The sequence below is a fragment of the Vitis vinifera genome, chromosome 18 (assembly GCF_030704535.1).
Source record: "Vitis vinifera cultivar Pinot Noir 40024 chromosome 18, ASM3070453v1".
Lineage (NCBI taxonomy): Eukaryota > Viridiplantae > Streptophyta > Magnoliopsida > Vitales > Vitaceae > Vitis > Vitis vinifera.
In genome coordinates this window covers 33958461-33980370 of record NC_081822.1, presented here as the reverse complement: position 1 = coordinate 33980370, position 21910 = coordinate 33958461, and the positions used below count along the sequence as shown (strand labels likewise).

At 40.9% G+C, this 21910-nt stretch overlaps 1 protein-coding gene across 3 annotated transcripts in view; it reads right to left on the bottom strand.

Annotated features, from left to right (window-relative positions):
- Positions 1-21910, bottom strand: part of LOC100260107 (phospholipase SGR2) — a 42380-nt gene that overhangs the window by 13758 nt on the left and 6712 nt on the right. For all 3 annotated transcript variants that reach the window (XM_010647575.3, XM_002275576.4, XM_059734264.1), the window contains exon 7: positions 12820-12870. In XM_010647575.3, coding sequence (XP_010645877.1) covers positions 12820-12870 — 51 coding nt within the window. The remainder of the gene's footprint in view (positions 1-12819; positions 12871-21910) is intronic.

The following is a 21910-nucleotide window of genomic DNA, read 5'->3' as shown; positions in this document are numbered from 1 at the left end:
AAGGATTTCTTATGCTGCTTAGTACTCATTTCATGGTGATTAAATGTTTGTTTCTCATTTTTTGTATATATATGTATTAAAAAAATAAAAATAAAAAAAGAAGAAGAAGAAGAAGAAGAAGACGAAGAAGGAAACCTAGGTTGGAAAGCTATCTAGCATAGTAATGCACTTGGCTAGGACATGGAAATATGTAATATACATATAATTTACAAGGCATTTAAACAAGCCAGGCAAGCCTCAGGCCTTCTTGGTTAGGGTTTGGGTCGGACTCAAGCCGGCCCCGAGATGAGCCTTCAGGCCAGACTGGGAATTTAACTCTAAGCCCAACTCTTCCATACATATACAATGTTTACAAAGAACAATAATAAAGGTGTTAGTGTGATAGTTGGAATGTGTGAAAAGAGAGAAAAGGGAGAATCCCTAATTTTTGTTATTAAGAAACTATTAATAATACACATTGGACTTGAGTATATATATACATGCTAGTGGGACCCACAATACAATAAGGAAAAAAAAGAAAAAGTAAATAACTGAAATAACTGTACACTATCTAACACTCCCTCTCAAGCTGGAGCATATATGTTATATGCACCAAGCTTGTTACAAATGTATTTAATTCTAGGACCTCTGAGAGATTTAGTAAAAATATCTGCTAGTTAATCATTTGAATTGACAAAACTAGTCACCACACATCCTGATGCGATCTTTTCTCTAATGAAGTGACAGTCAACTTCAATGTGTTTGGTCCTTTCATGAAAGACTGGATTGGATGCAATATGCAAAGCGGCTTAGTTGTCACAGGTGAGTTTCATCTGTTCATCCTTTCCAAATCTCAACTTCCGAAGAAGATGTTTCAGCCATATGAGTTCACATGTTGCCAGAGTCATAGCTCGATACTCGGCTTTAGCACTAGATCTGGCCACTACATCTTGTTTCTTACTCTTCCAGGATATTAGGTTACCTCCAATAAAAACATAATACCCGAAAGTGGAACGTCTATCTGTGGGTGAGTCAGCCCAATCTGCATCTGTGTAACCAACAACCTGGGTATGACCTCTGTTCTCATACAACACACCTTGGTTTGGTGTGCTTTTGATATATCGAAGAATGCAGATTATAGCATCCCAATGGCTATCACATGGTGACTGTAGGAATTGACTAACAACACTTACAGGAAAAGAAATGTTTGGACGAGTAATGGTGAGTAGTTCAGTTTACCTACAAGTCGCCGATGTCTCCCAGGATCTCCTAAAGGCTCCCCCTGTCCTGATATAAGTTTGACATTTGGATCCATAGGAGTGTCTACCGGTTTACAGTCTAACATACCGGTTTCTTCCAAGATGTCTAAAGCATACTTCCTTTGGGAAAGAACCACACCGGAATTGGATTGAGCTATCTCAATCCCTAAGAAATACTTGAGTTTCCCCAAGTCTTTAGTCTAAAAGTGGGTGAAAAGGTGTTGCTTTAGTTTATGAATACCATTCTGATCACTGTCTGTAATGACGATGTCATCCACATAAACTACCAAATAAATACACTGCCCCGAAGAGTTATGATGATAGAAAACGAAATGGTCTGTTGTACTATGAAACATGCCAAACTCCTGAACAACAGAACTAAAACGACTAAACCATGCTCGAGGAGATTGTTTCAAGCCATATAGAGAACGGCGTAACTTGCACACTAAACCAGACTCCCCCTAAGCAACAAAACTAGGTGGTTGCTCCATATAAACTTCCTCGGCAAGATCCCCATGAAGCAAAGCATTTTTAATATCTAACTGATAAAGAGGCCAAGAACGCATAGCAGTCATGGAGAGCAATAGACGAACAGAAGCTATCTTGGCAACAGGAAAGAAAGTGTCATCATAATCAAAACCATAAACCTAAGTATAGCCTTTAGCAACTAAGCGAGCCTTAAGGCGATCAACCTGACCATCAGAGCCAACCTTAACTGTGTAGACCCAATGACAACCAACTGTAAATTTACCAGAGGGTAAAACAACAAGATCCCAAGTGCTATTAGAGTGTAAAGCAGTCATTTCATCTACCATTGTCTGTCGCCAGCCTGGATGGGAAAGAGCCTCAGGGGTGCTCTTGGGAAGAGAAATAAAAGATATAGCAGAAACAAATGCAGAATAGGGTGAAGATAATCGATGGTAACTCAAAAAATTGTAAATGGGATGAGGATTACGAGTAGATCGATTACCTTTCCGAAAAGCAATGGGTAAGTCAGCAGAAGGAGGCAGAGCCGGGGAAGGAGAAGCCGAAGGGATAGGAAATGAGTCAGCAGGTACCTCGGCCAAAGAAGAAGGAACAACGACACGATGACGGCGATGATAAACCTGAAGTGGGCGAGAAGGCACTGCATCAGGTGGGGAGATAATGGGAAGAGGTAAGACTTCAGAAACAGAAAGAGACTGAGAGGTGGAGAAGAATTGTGAGTCCTTAAAGAAGGTGACATCAGCGGAGAGAAAGTAGCGATGAGTCTTAGAGGAATAACAACGATAACCCTTTTGAAGTCTGGAGTATCCCAAGAAGATGCATTTTGTGGCTTTGGCAAAAAGTTTGTCCTGTCCAGGAGTGAGAATATGAACAAAGCAAGTACAACCAAAAACACGAGGAGGAAGGAGTGGTTGGTCAGGGAAAAGAAAGGAATGAGGAATCTGATCGTGTAATACAGATGAGGGCATACGATTAATCAAATAACATGCTGTAAGAACAGCGTCCCCCTAAAAACGAAAAGAAACGTTACTATGGAGAAGGAGAGTACGAGCTGTCTCAACAAGATGTCGATTCTTACGTTCAACTACCCCATTTTGTTAAGAAGTATGAGCACAAGAAAACTGGTGAAGGATCCCCATGTTGGGACATAAATGAAGTAAATGGTGCAGAAAAATATTTCCTGGCATTGTCATTGAGTAACACACGAATAGAAATATTGAACTGGGTTTGGATTTCAGCATAAAATTTCTGGAAAATAAAGAATAACTCAGCTCGATTTTTCATTAAAAATAACCAAGTACACTGAGAATAGTCATCAACGAAAGTGACAAAATACTGAAATCCTAAAGTAGACGCGGTCCGACAAGGACCCCAAACATCAGTGTAGAAAAGTTCAAAATGATACTTTGCCCGATTATTCAAACGCTTTATGTTGAAATAATGCCAAAGTTAGGACTTTAATTTAGGAATAAAAAAGGAGAGATCATTTAGGATATTTCCTTATGATTTAGTTTCCTAATTTTAGGAGAGAATTAAGCTAGATTGATTTTTTCTTATTCAGTCATTTGTGTATATATATGTGTATGGTGTGTACCGATTAAAATCAATAAAGGAGTTCAGAAATTCTTCATGGTATCAGAGCCAGTTTTCTGAAACCCTAATCCCTTCTGGCCACCTCTTATTCAGGCCATCACTCATTCCGGCCAAATCTCTCTGGCCATATCTCAATCCGATCATCTCTCTCTCTCTCTCTCCCTCATTCCGATCATCAGTCCTTGTTCTCAGAGCCAAGGGAGAAAACGCTTTCCGGACAGTCGAATCGTCGTCAGAAAACACTCACCGCCGGCAACTTTTCCGGCGAACTTTTCCGGCGAACTTTCCGGCGACGATTTTTTTCTACACCGCAAGGAGCGCCTGGAGGAGATCTCCAATTTGTCCCAAAGCACCGGAACCAGAAACCCATCCACGCGCCGCCCACGCGCGTTTTTCCGGCCGGCGACTGCATCTCACGCGCCGGCGCGTGAGGGCGCGTGAGCCACTTTCCGACGACGCGCTTCCTCCTCCAGGCTCGCCTGACGCCGACCAGCCACCCTTCCTACCTGTTTGTGCAATCCGAGCCCTGCACGTGCCTCTTTTGGGGTTCTTTTGCTTCCGCGGGTCCTCTGATCAGATTTTCCGGCGTCCTCCGGCTATTTTTTCTCAACTCCAGTCCCTGCACGTGCCTTGAAAAGTGTTCTTCTACCTTTCCGGTCCATGACAAAATACGGAATGGCATCATCACAAGTATCCAGCGTCACGTCACCAGAATCAGGGGGCAGATCTGAAATTCCAAACCTTGGTGGCAATGATTCCTCTCCTATTCTCATCACAGGACACAAATTAAATGGCCATAACTATTTACAGTGGTCACAATCTGTGTTGCTGTTCATTTGCGGTAAAGGAAAGGATGAGTACCTCACTGGAGAAGCAGTCATGCCAGAAACTACAGAACCGGGTTTCAGGAAGTGGAAGATTGAAAACAGCATGATCATGTCATGGCTTATCAATTCCATGAACAATGACATAGGCGAAAATTTCTTGCTGTTTGGGACTGCAAAGGACATATGGGATGCAGCCAAAGAAACTTACTCAAGTTCTGAAAATACTTCAGAACTGTTTCAGGTTGAATCAGCTCTACATGACTTCCGCCAAGGAGAGCAGTCAGTTACTCAGTATTACAACACACTCACAAGGTATTGGCAGCAACTTGACTTATTTGAGACTCACTCATGGAAATGTTCGGATGATGCAGCAACATACAGGCAAATTGTGGAACAAAAAAGACTGTTCAAGTTCTTCCTAGGACTAAACAGGGAATTGGATGATGTTAGAGGCCGAATCATGGGCATTAAACCCCTGCCAAGTCTCAGGGAGGCTTTTTCAGAGGTTAGGCGTGAAGAAAGTAGAAAGAAAGTGATGATGGGATCAAAAGAGCAACCTGCCCCAACATTGGATGCCTCTGCCCTTGCTGCTCGGTCATTTAATAGTAGTGGTGGAGATCGTCAGAAACGGGATAGGCCTTGGTGTGATTATTGTAAGAAACCAGGCCATTATAAGGAGACTTGCTGGAAGCTTCATGGCAAACCTGCTGATTGGAAACCAAAGCCACGGTTTGACAGAGATGGCAGAGCACACGTGGCTGCCAACTCTGAGAGCACATCTATTCCCGAGCTGAGTCCATTCAACAAAGAGCAGATGGAGATGCTACAGAAATTATTAAGCCAAGTTGGCAGTGGCAGTACTACCGGTGTAGCCTTCACTGCTAATCGAGGAGGAATGAGGCCGTGGATAGTAGACACAGGTGCTTCTGATCACATGACAGGAGATGCTGCCATTCTTCAAAATTACAAGCCAAGTAATGGTCATTCATCCGTCCATATTGCTGATGGTTCAAAGTCAAAAATTGCCGGGACAGGTTCTATAAAACTTACTAAAGACTTATATCTTGACTCTGTTCTCCATGTTCCAAACTTGGATTGTAATCTTTTGTCCATTAGCAAATTGGCTCATGATCTCCAATGTGTTACTAAATTCTATCCAAACTTGTGTGTTTTTCAGGACTTGAAATCGGGGAAGATGATTGGCAGTGCTGAACTGTGTTCCGGGCTCTACCTCCTTTCATGTGGCCAATTCTCAAACCAAGTCTCTCAAGCAAGTTGCGTACAGTCTCAGAGTATGTCAGAGTCTTTCAATTCTGTGTCAAATTCTAAGGTCAATAAAGATAGTGAGATTATAATGTTACACTATCGCCTTGGTCATCCTAGCTTTGTTTACCTTGCAAAATTGTTTCCCAGATTATTTATCAATAAAAATCCAGCATCTTATCACTATGAAATTTGTCAGTTTGCAAAGCATACTCGAACAGTATATCCTCAAATCCCATACAAACCTTCGACTGTTTTCTCTCTAGTACATAGTGATGTGTGGGGTCCCTCCCGGATAAAAAATATTTCTGGCACTCGATGGTTTGTAACATTCGTTGATGATCATACTCGGGTAACATAGGTTTTCCTTATGAAAGAAAAGTCAGAGGTCGGGCACATTTTTCAAACCTTCAATCTTATGGTTCAAAATCAATTCAATTCCAAAATACAAGTCCTCAAGTCAGATAATGCAAAGGAATACTTTACTAGTAGTCTCAGTACTTATCTTCAAAATCATGGCATTATCCACATAAGTTCTTGCGTTGACACCCCACAACAAAATGGGGTGGCCGAACGCAAGAATAGACATCTCTTGGAGGTTGCCCGGTGCCTTATGTTTTCCTCTAATGTTCCAAACTATTTCTGGGGGGAAGCTATTCTCACAGCTACCTATTTGATTAACCGTATGCCATCCAGAGTGCTTACCTTTCAATCCCCACGTCAACTTTTCTTAAAACAGTTTCCTCACACCCATGCCGCCTCTTCTGATTTACCACTCAAAGTATTTGGTTGTACGGCATTCGTTCATGTGTATCCTCAAAATCGTAGCAAATTTGCTCCTCGAGCAAATAAGTGCATTTTTCTAGGGTATTCTCCAACCCAAAAAGGGTACAAATGCTATTCTCCAACCAACAAAAGATTTTACACCACCATGGACGTCTCTTTCTTTGAACATGTCTTCTTCTATCCCAAATCTCATGTTCAGGGGGAGAGCATGAATGAACATCAAGTTTGGGAGTCTTTTCTTGAGGGTGTACCTTCTTTTCACTCAGAGTCACCAAATCCTTCTCAATTCGCGCCCACTGAGTTGTCCACACCCATGCTGCCATCAGTTCAGCCAGCCCAGCACACAAATGTTCCTTCTCTCGTGACCATCCAGTCTCCCATGCCTATTCAACCTATAGCCCCACAACTTGCTAATGAGAACTTACAAGTTTACATCAGGAGGAGGAAAAGACAGGAATTAGAACACGGATCACAGTCAACATGTGGCCAATATATTGACTCCAATTCAAGTCTTCCTGAAGAGAACATAGGTGAGGATAGGGCTGGAGAGGTGTTAATTCCCAGCAATGATGATTCTACTTTGCCAATTGCATTGAGGAAGGGTGTTAGGAGATGTACAGATCATCCAATTGGGAATTATGTTACGTATGAAGGGTTATCACCATCTTACAGAGCATTTGCTACTTCTCTTGATGATACTCAGGTTCCCAACACAATACAAGAGGCATTAAAAATTTCAGAATGGAAGAAGGCAGTACAAGATGAGATTGATGCACTTGAGAAGAATGGGACATGGACTATCACAGATTTGCCGGTTGGGAAGAGGCCTATGGGGTGCAAGTGGATTTTCACCATAAAATACAAAGCAGATGGATCAGTCGAAAGATTCAAGGCTCGTTTGGTAGCTAGAGGGTTTACACAATCCTATGGGATAGACTATCAGGAGACTTTTGCTCCTGTTGCAAAACTGAACACTATCAGGATCCTTCTCTCATTGGCTGTCAATCAAGATTGGTGCTTGCAACAACTGGACATAAAAAATGCGTTTCTAAATGGGGACCTAGAAGAGGAAGTCTACATGGAAATACCACCTGGTTTCGAAGAAAGTATGGCAAAGAATCAGGTTTGCAAACTCCAAAAATCATTGTACGGCCTTAAACAATCTCCTCGAGCCTGGTTTGATAGATTCACAAAAGCAGTCCTGAAGCTGGGCTACAAACAAGGTCAGGCTGATCATACTCTATTTGTCAAGAAGTCTCATGCCGGGAAATTGGCCATATTGATAGTCTATGTCGATGATATTATTCTATCTGGAAATGATATGGGGGAGTTACAGAATTTGAAGAAGTATTTGTCAGAAGAGTTTGAAGTTAAAGACCTTGGAAATTTGAAATATTTCCTTGGTATGGAAGTGGCTAGATCAAGGAAGGGAATCGTAGTCTCTCAAAGAAAATACATACTCGATCTTCTTAAGGAGACCGGTATGCTTGGATGCAAACCAATTGATACTCCTATGGATAGTCAGAAGAAACTTGGTATCGAGAAAGAAAGTACACCGGTAGACAGGGGGAGATATCAGCGGCTTGTCGGGCGCTTGATTTATCTCTCACACACTCGGCCAGATATTGGCTTTGCAGTGAGTGCTGTAAGTCAATTCATGCACAGCCCCACTGAGGAACACATGGAAGCAGTCTACAGGATTCTTAGATATTTAAAAATGACACCAGGGAAAGGCCTATTCTTCAGAAAGACAGAGAACCGTGACACTGAAGTATACTCAGATGCGGATTGGGCAGGAAACATCATTGACAGGCGGTCCACTTCCGGATATTGTTCTTTTGTCTGGGGAAATCTTGTTACCTGGAGGAGTAAGAAGCAATCAGTTGTAGCCAGAAGTAGTGCAGAAGCTGAGTACAGAGCTCTTGCACAGGGAATCTGTGAAGGGATTTGGATAAAAAGGGTTCTTAGTGAACTGGGACAAACGAGTTCATCTCCAATTCTGATGATGTGTGATAATCAGGCAGCTATAAGCATAGCAAAGAACCCCGTGCATCATGACAGGACCAAGCATGTTGAGATTGACAGACACTTTATCACAGAGAAGGTGACTAGTGAGACGGTCAAATTAAACTATGTTCCTACCAAGCACCAAACCGCAGACATCCTCACCAAGGCTTTACCTAGGCCTAACTTCGAAGACTTAACTTGCAAGCTGGGATTATATGATATATATTCTCCAGCTTGAGGGGGAGTGTTGAAATAATGCCAAAGTTAGGACTTTAATTTAGGAATAAAAAAGGAGAGATCATTTAGGATATTTCCTTATGATTTAGTTTCCTAATTTTAGGAGAGAATTAAGCTAGATTGATTTTTTCTTATTCAGTCATTTGTGTATATATATGTGTATGGTGTGTACCGATTAAAATCAATAAAGGAGTTCAGAAATTCTTCACTTTAGGAACGAGACACGAGTATGTTTCCCAAGCTGACAAGACTCACACGCAAACGACAACAAAGATGAAAAACGAGGGACCATTTTCTGGAACTTGGATAGACTAGGGTAGGCCAGGCGACTGTGGATGAGGAGGGGAGCATCAGTGGAAATGCAAACTACAGGAGTTGAAGGCGAGGTGAGGTGAAAAAGGCCTTGAGACTCACATCCTATGCCAATCGTCTTCCCCATACTCTAGTCCTGCAAGGTCACAAATTTATCAGAAAAAGTAATAGAGCAGTTAAGAGTACGAGTGATTTTGCTGATGGAGATAAGATTAAAGGAACACTCAGGAGTATAAAGGACAGAAGTGAGAGGTAGAGAAGGGAGAGGATGTGTCAAACCAATGTCTTTAGCCACAGTTTGAGAACCATTAGCTAAGGTAACAGTAGGTAAGGCAAAGATAGTAGTAATAGAAGAGAAAAGATCCTTATTACCAAATATGTGATCAGAAGCGCTAGAATCTAGAATCTAAGGTCCAAGAGAAGATGTGTGGGTAAGACAAGCAGAAGCATTACCAGTCTGCGCAACAGAAGTAACAGAAGCTGACTTGGTGGCCTAATAGCGGAGATAGTCATCATACTCACTGTCAGTGAGGGAAATACCCTGAGATATGGAGAAGCTCAGAGGCTGAGGCGGCTGAGGCGGCTGAGGCAGCTGAGGATCAGATGACTAGGCCACATGGGCAGTGCGGGGAGGCCGCCCATGTAACTGATAACACCGATCACGAGTGTGGCCAAGCTGCAATAGGTGCAATGAGGACGTTGGCCTCTACCTCGGTTACCACTACGTCCTCCTCGATAGTTAGTTTGAGAAACTAACACAGAAGAATCTGAAGTGTTATCAGATAGCAAAGTCTGAGTGGAGGAGATACAGAGGAGGCGAGCAAACACATCATCCAAAAATGGAATAAAGGAACTGCCAAGAATCTGATCGCGGACGGTCTCAAGATCTGGACGGAGGCCAATAAGCATAAGAACCATGAAGAACTTGTCAATCTATGTTCGCTGATCCCCAACATCAGTAGTAAGAGGCATCACAGTCAAGAATTCCTCCTTAAGAGAGGCAATCTGGCCAATATAAGTAGATAAATCCATGACTTGTTGTCTGACATTGACAATAGAAGAAGCCACCTTATAAAGACATTGGATATCATTCGTGTATAGCCCTTTCGTCTTATTCCAAAATTTAAAGCATGTTTTATAGACCCGAAGATGAAGTAGAATCTTAGGATCAACTGATTGCCATAACACACTACATAACTATGCATATATCTTCCTCTATTGTACTCTGTCAACCTCAGGGATATCCGCCTCCTGTGTAACAAGGTGATCCTCATAACCTTGACCCATAAACCAAAGCTCCACAAAGGCAGACCAAGACAAATAATTTTCACTGCCAACCAATTTCTTCTAAATAATCATAGGAGATCCAGATATAATAGAGGAAAAAATGGAAGTTTTAGTAGTCATATCTACTTATCTGGAGAACGAAATATGTTTGGATCGAAGAGAGCCCTAATATGGCTTCAGATCACGGCTAAAAGAAGAAAAACCGAGGATTCGCGGCTGTGAGAGACCAAATAGTAAAGAAAAACAAATGTGGCACTACTGGAAGGGTAGAAGAACACTTTCTAAGACACGTGCAGGGCTCGGGGTGACACAAGCACAGATGGAGAGTGGCTAGACGGCGTCAGGCGAGGCTAGAGATGGAAGCACGTTGCCGGAAAGTGCTTCATGCGCCCTCACGCGCCGGCGCGTGAGGTTCAGGCCGCCAGAGAAGAAATGCACATGGTCGGCGCGTGACTGAGATTCTTCCTCCGGTGCTTTGACAAAACTTGAAGATCTCCTCCTTGCGCACCTAATGGTATGGTCGGTGTCGGAAAAGGACTTCGCCGGAAAAAATCACCGGCGGTGAGGGTTTTCTGACAGCAATACGATTGACCGGAAAGCTTTAAGAGATGGGGAAGGTGACCGGAATGAAACACGGTCACTGAAAGGTTTCCCAGAATTGACTCACGGATAAACCGAAAATAATTAGGTTTTTTTTCTCCCTAGGCTCTGATACCATGTGAAAAGAGAGAAAATGGAGAATCCCTAATTTTTGTTATTAAGAAACTATTAATAATACACATTGGACTTGGGTATATATATATACATGCTAGTGGGACCCATAATACAATAAGGAAAAAAAAAGAAAAGTAAATAACTGAAATAACTGTACACTATCTAACAGTATGTTGAATTTCCTACGTTTTACAAGCGTGCAAATCTCATCACAACTATAATATTTATGGACTTTTTTGAGTTTTCGAACTAAACAGACATGTTCAGCATTTCAAACTTGCTTATGTACCACCTCCGGTTAGTAGCCCTCTTCCACATGGCAAGATTCCCAACTTTGGAGAAAATTCTATACCCAAAGATCAAACACCTTGATGATACAATAAAAATCAAGGGAAGTAACCCAAACTCCTTAGCTCCAAACCCAAATAATCAACTCGCTTAGGAAGATCTCCCATGCTTAATAAAAGCTCCTTCCAATAAAAAATCTTCACATATGGCCCCCTTCAAATACACCCAAAAGATGATGCACAGAAAAGTTTTCCATTTTCCATATCAAAATGATGCATCTTAAAGCTTGGAGGCAGCAACCCGATGTGTGGTCACAAATTTCTTTCAAAAATATCCAACTCTCTCCAGAGAAATAGAATGAAGATGACACAGGGATATACACTGGAAAATGAATTGTGCTCCAAATTAGAAAGCACACAATTTCAGCCAATCAAATGCTCCACTGCAAGAATTTTATTCTAAACCAACTTCCAGACAAGAATTTTATCCTCCATGATAACATTGTTGGAGCATGATATACATTGTAGACTCAAATCCTAACAGCTTAATACCATAAGCTTTCAAGAAAGTTTGTTAATTAACACAGTATCAGGGCATTTATTAACCAAAAGCCTCATCTGTTTATTTGTTTAATTATCTGTCTGCTGCTGCTACTATCTTTGCCTCCCACATGTGCAGTCATATGCGAGGGGGATATTAGAGAATCATATATATAGTAGGCTCAAATCCTAACAATTTAAGTTTTTAGTAAGGTTGGTTACTCAACAAAGATGAAACTTGTTTTAAGGACCACCCCCTCTCAATCTTTCATAGTGTCATCCAAGAGATCATGGTCACATGAGGAGGAGATACCCAAAAAACCCTACTCTGGTTCTTTGATGGTAGGTAAGGAACATGAACTTGGTGGAAATAAAGTTCCTACCCACTTGATCCTCTCTCCCTTACCAAAAAATCTCCAGGAACAAGCATCATTGAGTAGCCTGACACAAGTACCTAGTATACCACCTTGTGTTTTGTTTGTTCCAGTCCATTTTCTTTGAGAGAACTGTTTGCTTTTAAAATTGCAAGAATCCTACAATTGCTCTCTTAAAATAAAAACAGAGAAACACACACACACAATACAACCAAACATGTTTTCAACTCCTTTAAAGGTGTTACCAATAATACTCATCACTAACATAAAGAATCTAACAATTCTATGGTTGATATTTTTGCTTCTTTGCTTGCAGGAGAAAGTTTCCTTTTTCCTTAAGTATTTGAAGAGGTCTCTTCTCAAAACAAATTAGAATTTTTCCCCACAACCAAAACTGTCGATTCAAATAATTTAACCTGGTTGAAATGTTAAGAATTTGATGATATATTTGGATATTCAATTCTGTTTCTATCATCAATCATGTGTCTGACTATTTCATTTGGTAGTTTGCTATTTATTAGGGAGAGAAAGATGCATAAAGTTAGCACCCATGACGTTCTCTACTTCTTATTCAAGCCACCTACTTCTTCTAGGAAATTTCTACAGTTTAGAGCCCTCTTCTGTTTCCATTTGCTTGTGAATTTCTGGCTTCAAGTACTACCAAATACCAATATTTTTCTGGTTTGTAAGTTACTTTCAGCTGATATTATACAATAAGATTCCTTAATAAAAATATTAATAATTTGGAAACTTCATAAAGAAGAGTATATATACACTACAACGGCACAAAGAATCCAAAATAACAAGGAACAGAAGGCTACAGTAAGAAAAGTGAAATTTTGTCAAGGGAGAAAACTATATTGCATACCTGAGAACAGTAATCATCCATTTCCTCCTCCTTCTGCTGACGTAATTCATCCTAGTGCAACAAAATGGTTGCAACTGTTACCTTTTTTAGTGGCAAGTAACAGGGGATTTGCACTTACGAATGAATTAAATAATTTTCACAAATAAGAAACCATAACATAATAAGATTAACAGATAGCTGAATCAGTCACCAAACAAGGATAAAAAGAAAATAAAAAAGATTGCAAATGAAAGCAGATAAAGATTACAATGATGATGGTGAGTATTATTTGTTATTATTGCCATTGTGGTTGTTGTATACCTAAAGAAAGGCAGAACATTTATTGTCATTTTTTCCAACATTTCTTAATCTTTCAATAGGGGCTAGAGCTTATGCAGTAACCACCTCCATAATAACACCTAAAGACCCAAACAGCCCGTTCAAAACTACCCCAACCTAAGCACATTGAACAAAGGAGAGAGGGTGAGGATCATGTGGCCCTACTCAAGGTCTAGGCAAGGAGGATGCAGCCAGTCCAAGAATCTCTGAATGCTCCAATCACTAACCCTGAAACATGTACTAAACAAGTCTCTGGCTCTAATGTCATTAATGATCTTGATTTACCTTATTGCTGTTAGAAAAGGTAAAAGACAATGCACCCGACATCCCTTAGCTAATTTTGTCTCCTTTGATAATTTGTCTCCTATATTCCATGCCTTTGTTTCCACACTTAATTCAATAGAGATGCCTAAAATTGTTCAAGAGCCTCTTAGAGATGAAAATTGGAGGAAGGCTACATTCAAAGAGATGAGTGCATTGAGGAAAAATAATACTTGCGAAACTATTGATCTTCCCTCTTGAAAAAGACAAAAAAAAAAGGTTCGGCTTAAATGAATGTTTACTACCAATTACAAGTAGATGGTACACCAGGGAGGTATAAGGTGAGATTAGTAGCTAGAGGGTACATACAAAGTTATGGGATACATTATCAAGAAACTTTGCCCCAGTGGAAAAAATGAACATCATTCATATTTTGTTATCCTTCGCTACTAACTTAAATTGACTCTTGCAACAATTCAATGTAAAGAATGCTTTTGTACAGGTCGATTTAGAGGAGGAAGTCCATATAGAAATCCAACTTGGTCTAGAGGAAGATTTCAATGGAAATAATGTTTATAGACTTAAGAAGGCTTTGTAAGGCCTTAAACAAATACAAGGGCCTAGTTTAGGAGGTTTGCTAGGGCAATGAAGAATATGAGTTTTAGTCATAGCCAAAGGTATCATACGTTACTTATTAAGTACTCAAACACAGGAAAGATTACAGCACTTAATTGTGTATGTTGATGACATTATCATGACAAGAAATGACTTGGAAGAGGCTAGAAGACTGAAGAAATAGCTTGCAAAGGAATTTAAGATTAAAGACCTTGGAAGGCTTAAATATTTTCTTGGGATCGAATTCACTAGAAAGAGGGAATGGTAATCTTGCAGCAGCACTAGATACTGAAATGCTAGGAAGTAGACCGACCAGCAAAGACTCCAATTGAGCCAAATCAAAAGCTTGATGAAGGAAAAGATCATGCACCAGTAGATCGAAAAAGGTATCAATGAGTTACAGGAAAATTGATTTACTTGTCTCACACTCAACTTCAGTGTGGTAAGTCAGTTTATGCATAACCCCAAGGACATACATATAGAGGCAGTTTTCAGAATACTTAGTTACTTGAAATCAACACCATGCAAAGGTATTTTGTTTCTAAAGACAAGCAGAATGATTCTTGAAGCCAATATAGAAGCAAACTAGGCAGGATCAATAACAATTAAAGATCAACTTTCGGATACTATACTTTTTTTTTAGGAAATTCAGTTACTTGGAGAAGTAATAAACAATCAATGGTGGCAAGATCAAGTGTCGAGGCAGGATTTAAAGCTATGGAATACGGGGTGAGAAGTTGTAAGTGAACTTCTCAGGATGAAAATTATACTAACTAATCTTGAAATTAAATGGGAAGAGCAAATGAGACTCTATCGTGATAATAAGTTTATAATAAATATAGTTCACAATCCAGTTCAACGTGATTGGACCAAGCATGTGAAATAGATTACCATTTCATTAAAGAAAATTTATACATTGGGCTTGTTGAGAGAGAGAGAGAGGAGAAAAACCTTATTCATTCATTGTAATCTCTACTTACAATTGAGAGATATATATATACAAGGCTAGGAGTCCTAACTACCATACATGTGACCTATATTAACAAGGAAAGATAGTATACTATACATACATTATATTCAACACTCCCCCTCAAGCTGGAGCATATACGTCATATGCACCAAGCTTGTTACAAATATATTTAATCCTAGGACCTCTGAGAGATTTAGTGAAGATGTCTGCTAGTTGATCATTTGAATTGACAAAACTTGTAGCAACACATCCTGATGCGATCTTCTCTCTAATGAAATGACAGTCAACTTCAATATGTTTGGTCCTTTCATGAAAGACTGGATTGGATGCAATATGTAATGCGGCCTGGTTATCACAGATGAGTTTCATCTGTTCATCATTTCCAAATCTCAACTCCTGAAGAAGATGTCTCAACCATATGAGTTCACATGTTGCCAAAGCCATAGCTCGATACTCGGCTTCAGCGCTAGATCTGGCCACTACATCTTGTTTCTTACTCTTCCAAGATATTAGATTACCTCCAATAAAAACACAGTACCCTGAAGTGGAACGTCTATCTGTGGGTGAGTCAGCCCAATCTGCATCTGTGTAACCAACAACTTGAGTATGACCTCTGTTCTCGTACAATACACCTTGGCCTGGTGTACTTTTGATATATCGAAGGATACGGATTACGGCATCCCAATGGCTATCACATGGTGACTGTAGGAATTGACTAACAACACTCACAGGAAAAGAAATGTCTGGACGAGTAATGGTGAGATAGTTCAATTTACCTACGAGCCGTCGATATCTCCCGGGGTCTCCTAAAGGCTCCCCCTGTCCTGGTACAAGTTTGACATTCGGATCCATAGGTGTGTCTACCGGTTTGCAGTCTAACATACCGGTTTCTTCCAGGATGTCTAAAGCATATTTCCTTTGGGAAAGGACCACACCAGAACTAGATTGAGCTATCTCAATTCCCAAGAAATACTTGAGTTTCCCCAAGTCTTTGGTCTGAAAGTGGGTAAAAAGATGTTGCTTTAGTTTTTGAATACCATCCTGATCACTGCCTGTAATGACGATGTCGTCCACATAAACAACCAGATAAATACACTGCCCCAAGGAGTTATGATGATAAAAAACTGAATGGTCTGCTGTACTGCGAAGCATGCCAAACTCTTGAACAACAGAACTAAAACGGCTAAACCATGCTCGAGGAGATTGTTTCAAGCCATATAGAGAACGGCGTAACCTGCACACTAAACCAGACTCCCCCTGAGCAACAAAACCAGGAGGTTGCTCCATATAAACTTCCTCGGCAAGATCACCATGAAGGAAGGCATTTTTAATATCCAACTGATAAAGAGGCCAAGAACACATAGCAGCCATGGAGAGAAGCAAGCGGACAGAAGCAATCTTGGCAACAGGAGAGAATGTGTCACCATAATCAGAACCATAAACTTGAGTATAGCCTTTAGCAACTAAACGGGCCTTAAGGCGATCAACCTGACCATCAGGACCAACCTTAACTGCATAGACCCAACGACAACCAACTGTAGATTTACCAGAGGGTAAAACAACAAGATCCCAAGTGCCATTAGAGTGCAGAGCAGCCATTTCATCCACCATTGCCTGTCGCCAGCCTGGATGGGAAAGAGCTTCATGGGTGCTCTTTGGAAGAGAAACAGAGGATATAGCAGAAACAAAAGCAGAATAGGGTGAAGATAATCGATGATAACTCAAAAAATTGTAAATAGGATGAGGATTACGAGTAGAGCGAGTACCTTTCCGAACAGCAATAGGTAAGTCATTAGGAGAAGGCAGAGCCGGGGCAGGTGAAGCCGAAGGGATAGGAAGTGAGTCAGCAGGTGCCTCAGGAAAAGGGAGAGGAGCAACGACACGAGGGCGACGATGATAAACCTGAAGTGGTCGAGGGGGCATAACATCAGGTGGGGAGACAATGGGAATGGGCAAGACTTCAGAAACAGGAAGAGACTCAGAAGTGGTGGAAAAGAATGGTGAGTCCTCAAAGAAGGTGACATCAGCGGAGATAAAGTACCGATGAGTCTCAAGGGAATAACAACGATAACCCTTCTGAAGTCTGGAATATCCCAAGAAGAGGCACTTCATGGCTTTGGCGGAAAGCTTGTCCTGTCCAGGAGTGAGAATATGAACAAAGCAAGTACAACCAAAGACACGAGGAGGAAGGAAATAAAGTGGTTGGTCAGGGAAAAGAAGGGAGTGAGGAATCTGATCGTGTAAGACAGAGGAGGGCATACGATTAATCAAATAACAAGCGGTAAGAACAGCGTCCCCCCAAAAGCGAAAAGGAACATGACTATGGAGGAGGAGAGTACGAGCTGTCTCAACAAGATGTCGATTCTTGCGTTCAGCTACCCCATTTTGTTGAGGAGTATGAGCACAAGAAGACTGATGAAGAATCCCATGATGAGACATAAACGAAGTAAATTGGGCTGAAAAATATTCCCTGGCATTGTCACTGCGTAACACACGAATAGAAATATTGAACTGGGTTTGGATTTCAGTATAAAATTTCTGGAAAATAGAGAATAACTCAGCTCGATTCTTCATTAAAAATAACCAAGTACATCGAGAATAGTCATCAATGAAAGTGACAAAATACTGAAATCCTAAAGTAGACGCAGTCCGACAAGGACCCCAAACATCAGTGTGGACAAGCTCAAAAGGAGACTTTGCCCGATTATTCAAACGCTTTGGGAATGAGACACGAGTATGTTTCCCAAGCTGACATGACTCACACGGAAGCGACGACAAAGTTGAAAAACGAGGAACCATCTTCTGGAACTTGGAGAGACTAGGGTGGCCCAGACGATTGTGAATGAGGAGAGGAGCATCAGTGGAAATGCAAACTGCAGGAGATGAATCTGAGGTGAGGTGATAGAGGCCTTGAGACTCACGTCCTATGCCAATCGTCTTCCCCGTACTCCGGTCCTGCAAGGTCACAAATTTATCAGAAAAGGTAATAGAGCAATTAAGAGTACGAGTGATTTTGCTGATGGAAATAAGATTAAAAGGACATTCAGGAGTATAAAGGACAGAAGTGAGAGGTAGAGAAGGCAGAGGAAGGGCCAAACCAATACCTTTAGCCACAGTTTGAGAACCATTAGCTAAGGTAACAGTAGGTAAATCAGAGGTAGTAGTAATAGAGGAGAAAAGATCCTTATTACCAGATAGGTGATCAGATGCTCCAGAATCTAGAATCCAGGGTCCAAGAGAAGATGTGTGGGTAAGGCAGGCAGAGGCATTACCAGGCTGGGCAACAGAGGCAATAGAAGCCTGAGATGTCTGAGATGCGGAGGAGCTCGGAGGCTGAGACAGCGGAGAATCAGAGGACTGGGCCATATGGGCAGTGCGAGGAGGTCTTCCATGTAACTGATAGCAACGATCGCGAGTGTGGCCAAGTTTATTGCAATAGGTGCAATGAGGACGTTGGCCTCTACCTCGGGTACCACTGCGTCCTCCTCGAGAGGTAGTTTGAGAAACTAACATAGAAGAATCTGAAGCGCTATCAGATGGCAAAGTCTGAGTGGACGAGATACGGAGGAGGCGAGCAAACACATCATCCAAGGACGGAACTGATGAACTACCAAGAATCTGATCACGAATAGGCTCAAGATCCGGACGGAGGCCAATAAGAGTAAGGACCATGAAGAACTTGTCAAGCTGTGTTTGTTGAGCCCCAACATCAGGAGTAAGAGGCATCACAGTCAAGAACTGCTCCTTAAGAGAGGCAATCTGACCAATATAAGTAGATAGATCCAAGTCCTGTTGGCTGAGATGGACAATAGCAGAAGCCACCTTATAAAGACGCTGGATATCATTCGTGTATAATCCTTTGGCCTGAGTCCAAAATTTAAAACAAGTTTTATAGGCCTGAAGATGAAGAAGAATCCGGGGATCAACCGATTGCCATAATACACTACACAACTGTGCATCTATCTTCCTCCACTGTACGCGGTCAACCTCAGGGATATCTGCCTCCTGGGTAACCAAATGATCCTCATATCCTTGACCCATAAACCAAAGTTCAACAGAGGCAGACCAGGAGAGATAATTCTCACTGCCAACCAATTTCTCTGAGGTAATCAGAGGAGATCCAGAGAGAACAGACGTAAAGATCTGATTTTTGGTGGTCATATTCACGTATTTGGATCGAAGAGAGCCCTAAGATGGGTTCAGATTTCGGCGGAGAGAGAAAAACAGTGAAACCACGGCTGTGAGAGGTGCAATCAATGGAGAAAAAAGGTCGTGACGTGCCTGGAGAGGAAGAGAAGCAGCACCCAAGCCTCGGGGATGGAGGGGGAGCCCTGTCGGAGGTGGCCGGAATGGCAAGAAGGCCAAAACCAGGGAAAAAATGGAGATGCAGGGCTCGGGGAGGACTGCCGGAGGGCTAGAAGGCCAAGACGGCGCCGAACGAGCCTGGAGAGGTGTTGGAAGTGGCCGGAAAGTGGGCCACGCGCCGTCACGCGCCGGCACGTGGGTGACAGGCCGGAGGAGAAGGGCGGCGCGTGGGGGCGCGTGAGATGCCGGTTGCCGGTGGGGTTTCCACTGGCGTGTAGATCAGCCTCTGGCGGTTCGGAATATGTGGTCGTTTCCCGGAAAAAAGGTCGCCGGAAAATGTCGCCGGAAAAGGTTGCCGGCGTGATGGAGATCCGACGGCGATGAGGTTGTCCGGGGTGGTTCGGAAAGAGAGTGAGGGGACCGGAGTGAAAACACGGTCACGGGACGGTTCGCCGGAATTGAGTACACGACTAAACCGAAAAAAAAAAAAAATTAGGTTTTCTCCTTTGGCTCTGATACCATGTTGAGAGAGAGAGAGAGGAGAAAAACCTTATTCATTCATTGTAATCTCTACTTACAATTGAGAGATATATATATACAAGGCTAGGAGTCCTAACTACCATACATGTGACCTATATTAACAAGGAAAGATAGTATACTATACATACATTATATTCAACAGGGCTAATATGCCCTCCCTACACATGCACAAAAAAACAATTGGCTAACATTTTGACTACAAGACTCACAACTCACTCATTTTGAGCTATTACAAGCAAGTTGGGATTAAAGAACACATTTACTCACCAACTCAAGGGGGATTGTTGAAAATCCTAACTTTCCTAATTGGATTGAGCAAGATGTATCAAGGACAAATTAGGGCTGTAAATTAGGGATTCCTTCCTTGTTTGTGCAGTTGACTAATAGTGTCTACATTTAATGTATACTATGTTGAACAACCAATTTTCCTAAAAGCTTAAACTTACAGAATTTGGGCTCAATATGCATATCATGCTCCTTAGCACTCTTCCTCACATGCGGTCCCATACCCACATGTGAAGAGACAAAGACAAACAGAGAATTTGGATTCATATCCAATAGACAAAGATAGACCAAATTTAGATTCATATCCAACAAACAAATAGGGGAAATGCAAATTACAGAGAAGTGACTCGAACTCATGACCTCCTACCAAACCAAGCTCTAATACCATGTTGAACAACCAATTTTCCTAAAAGTTTAAGCTTACAAGATTTGGGTTCAATATGCATATCATGCTCCTTAACATACTAGGCTATCAATACGATTATTTTCCTTTATTGTTTTCCTAGTAAATTCTATATATTCACAATAAGTTCCTCTATCAACACAAGAAATACAATTCCATGATTATTTTACACTATTCATCAATATGATTATTTTACACAATTCATCAATAAGCTAGCTTATTCATAATTTCTCTTTAGAATTTTATTTCCCTATTGTTCTTAGTATTCATTCATCAAAATCAATTAGGCAATGCTTATAGTTCTCAAAAAAAAAAATTGAAAACAATTCTCAATTATTTTTACAAATAAAATTTTGTTTAGGAACTCAAATATGAAAAACAACTTTCTCGGCCTATTTTCCATGAAAATCCTATACACTTACATACAATGAAAAATTTTCAAAGTATCCTCCATCTTTTCAACTATTACTCACAACACTATTAAAAAAACTAAAAACATCTAAAATTCATTCTTAAAAAAACCCGCTTTCATAACAACTTCTGAAAAATCTGCTTTCTATCAAAAGTTTGTCAAATAGGTTTTCCAAGTAAGAAAACTAATTACAAGAACAGTTACCAAGCATGCCCAATCTTTGGTATTTTCTCTAAGAAAATCAGAAAGTACTAGAAGACATCTTCTATCATTACTAAAGCATATCCTTACACGCCTCTATGTTAAGTGGTATCAAAGCCAAAACCTATTTTGTGACAAGATTAGAATTAGAATAAACAATGATAATTGAAGGTCCAGCAATAGCTCTATCTTTGGTGTCCTATCTCCTAGAGTATTAGAGGTTACTTGGAGGGAAAGGTGAGCAAATAAGGAAGCTGAAAGGCTAGCTAAGAAAGAAGCTTCTACCCCATTAGGTTTATTGGGAACTGTTTACCCCCTTGAGAATTTTCAATTGAAACTCTCTCCCAATCAAATTGTATTTTCAATTTTTCCCTACCATTTGAAATATAAACCAACATATGTTGATCAATTAACCACCCTAGGATGGTAACCATCACTTTGAACCCAAAGCCTTTTATTAGTTTTCTGATGAATGCCTGATTTTGTTGAACTGAGTTGAACTCTTCTACATTTTGCCCTTTTCGACTAGAAAATTATCTTTCGTTTTCAATGAGAATGGTGGCTGCTATCCTTTTGTTTTGTAGGCAAAATAAAAGCAAATATATAATGAAGTGCCTAATAAAAGAAAATATATAATGGCTGCTATCCTTTTTTCAATCTCATTGTTAATTACAGTAATATCATTATTGTATAGTTATTCTCTTATTCAACTTTTGTATTTAAATGTTTAAAAGAAATAGAAAATTTTGCCTTCCATTTTTCAACGGTTGTGAAAATCATC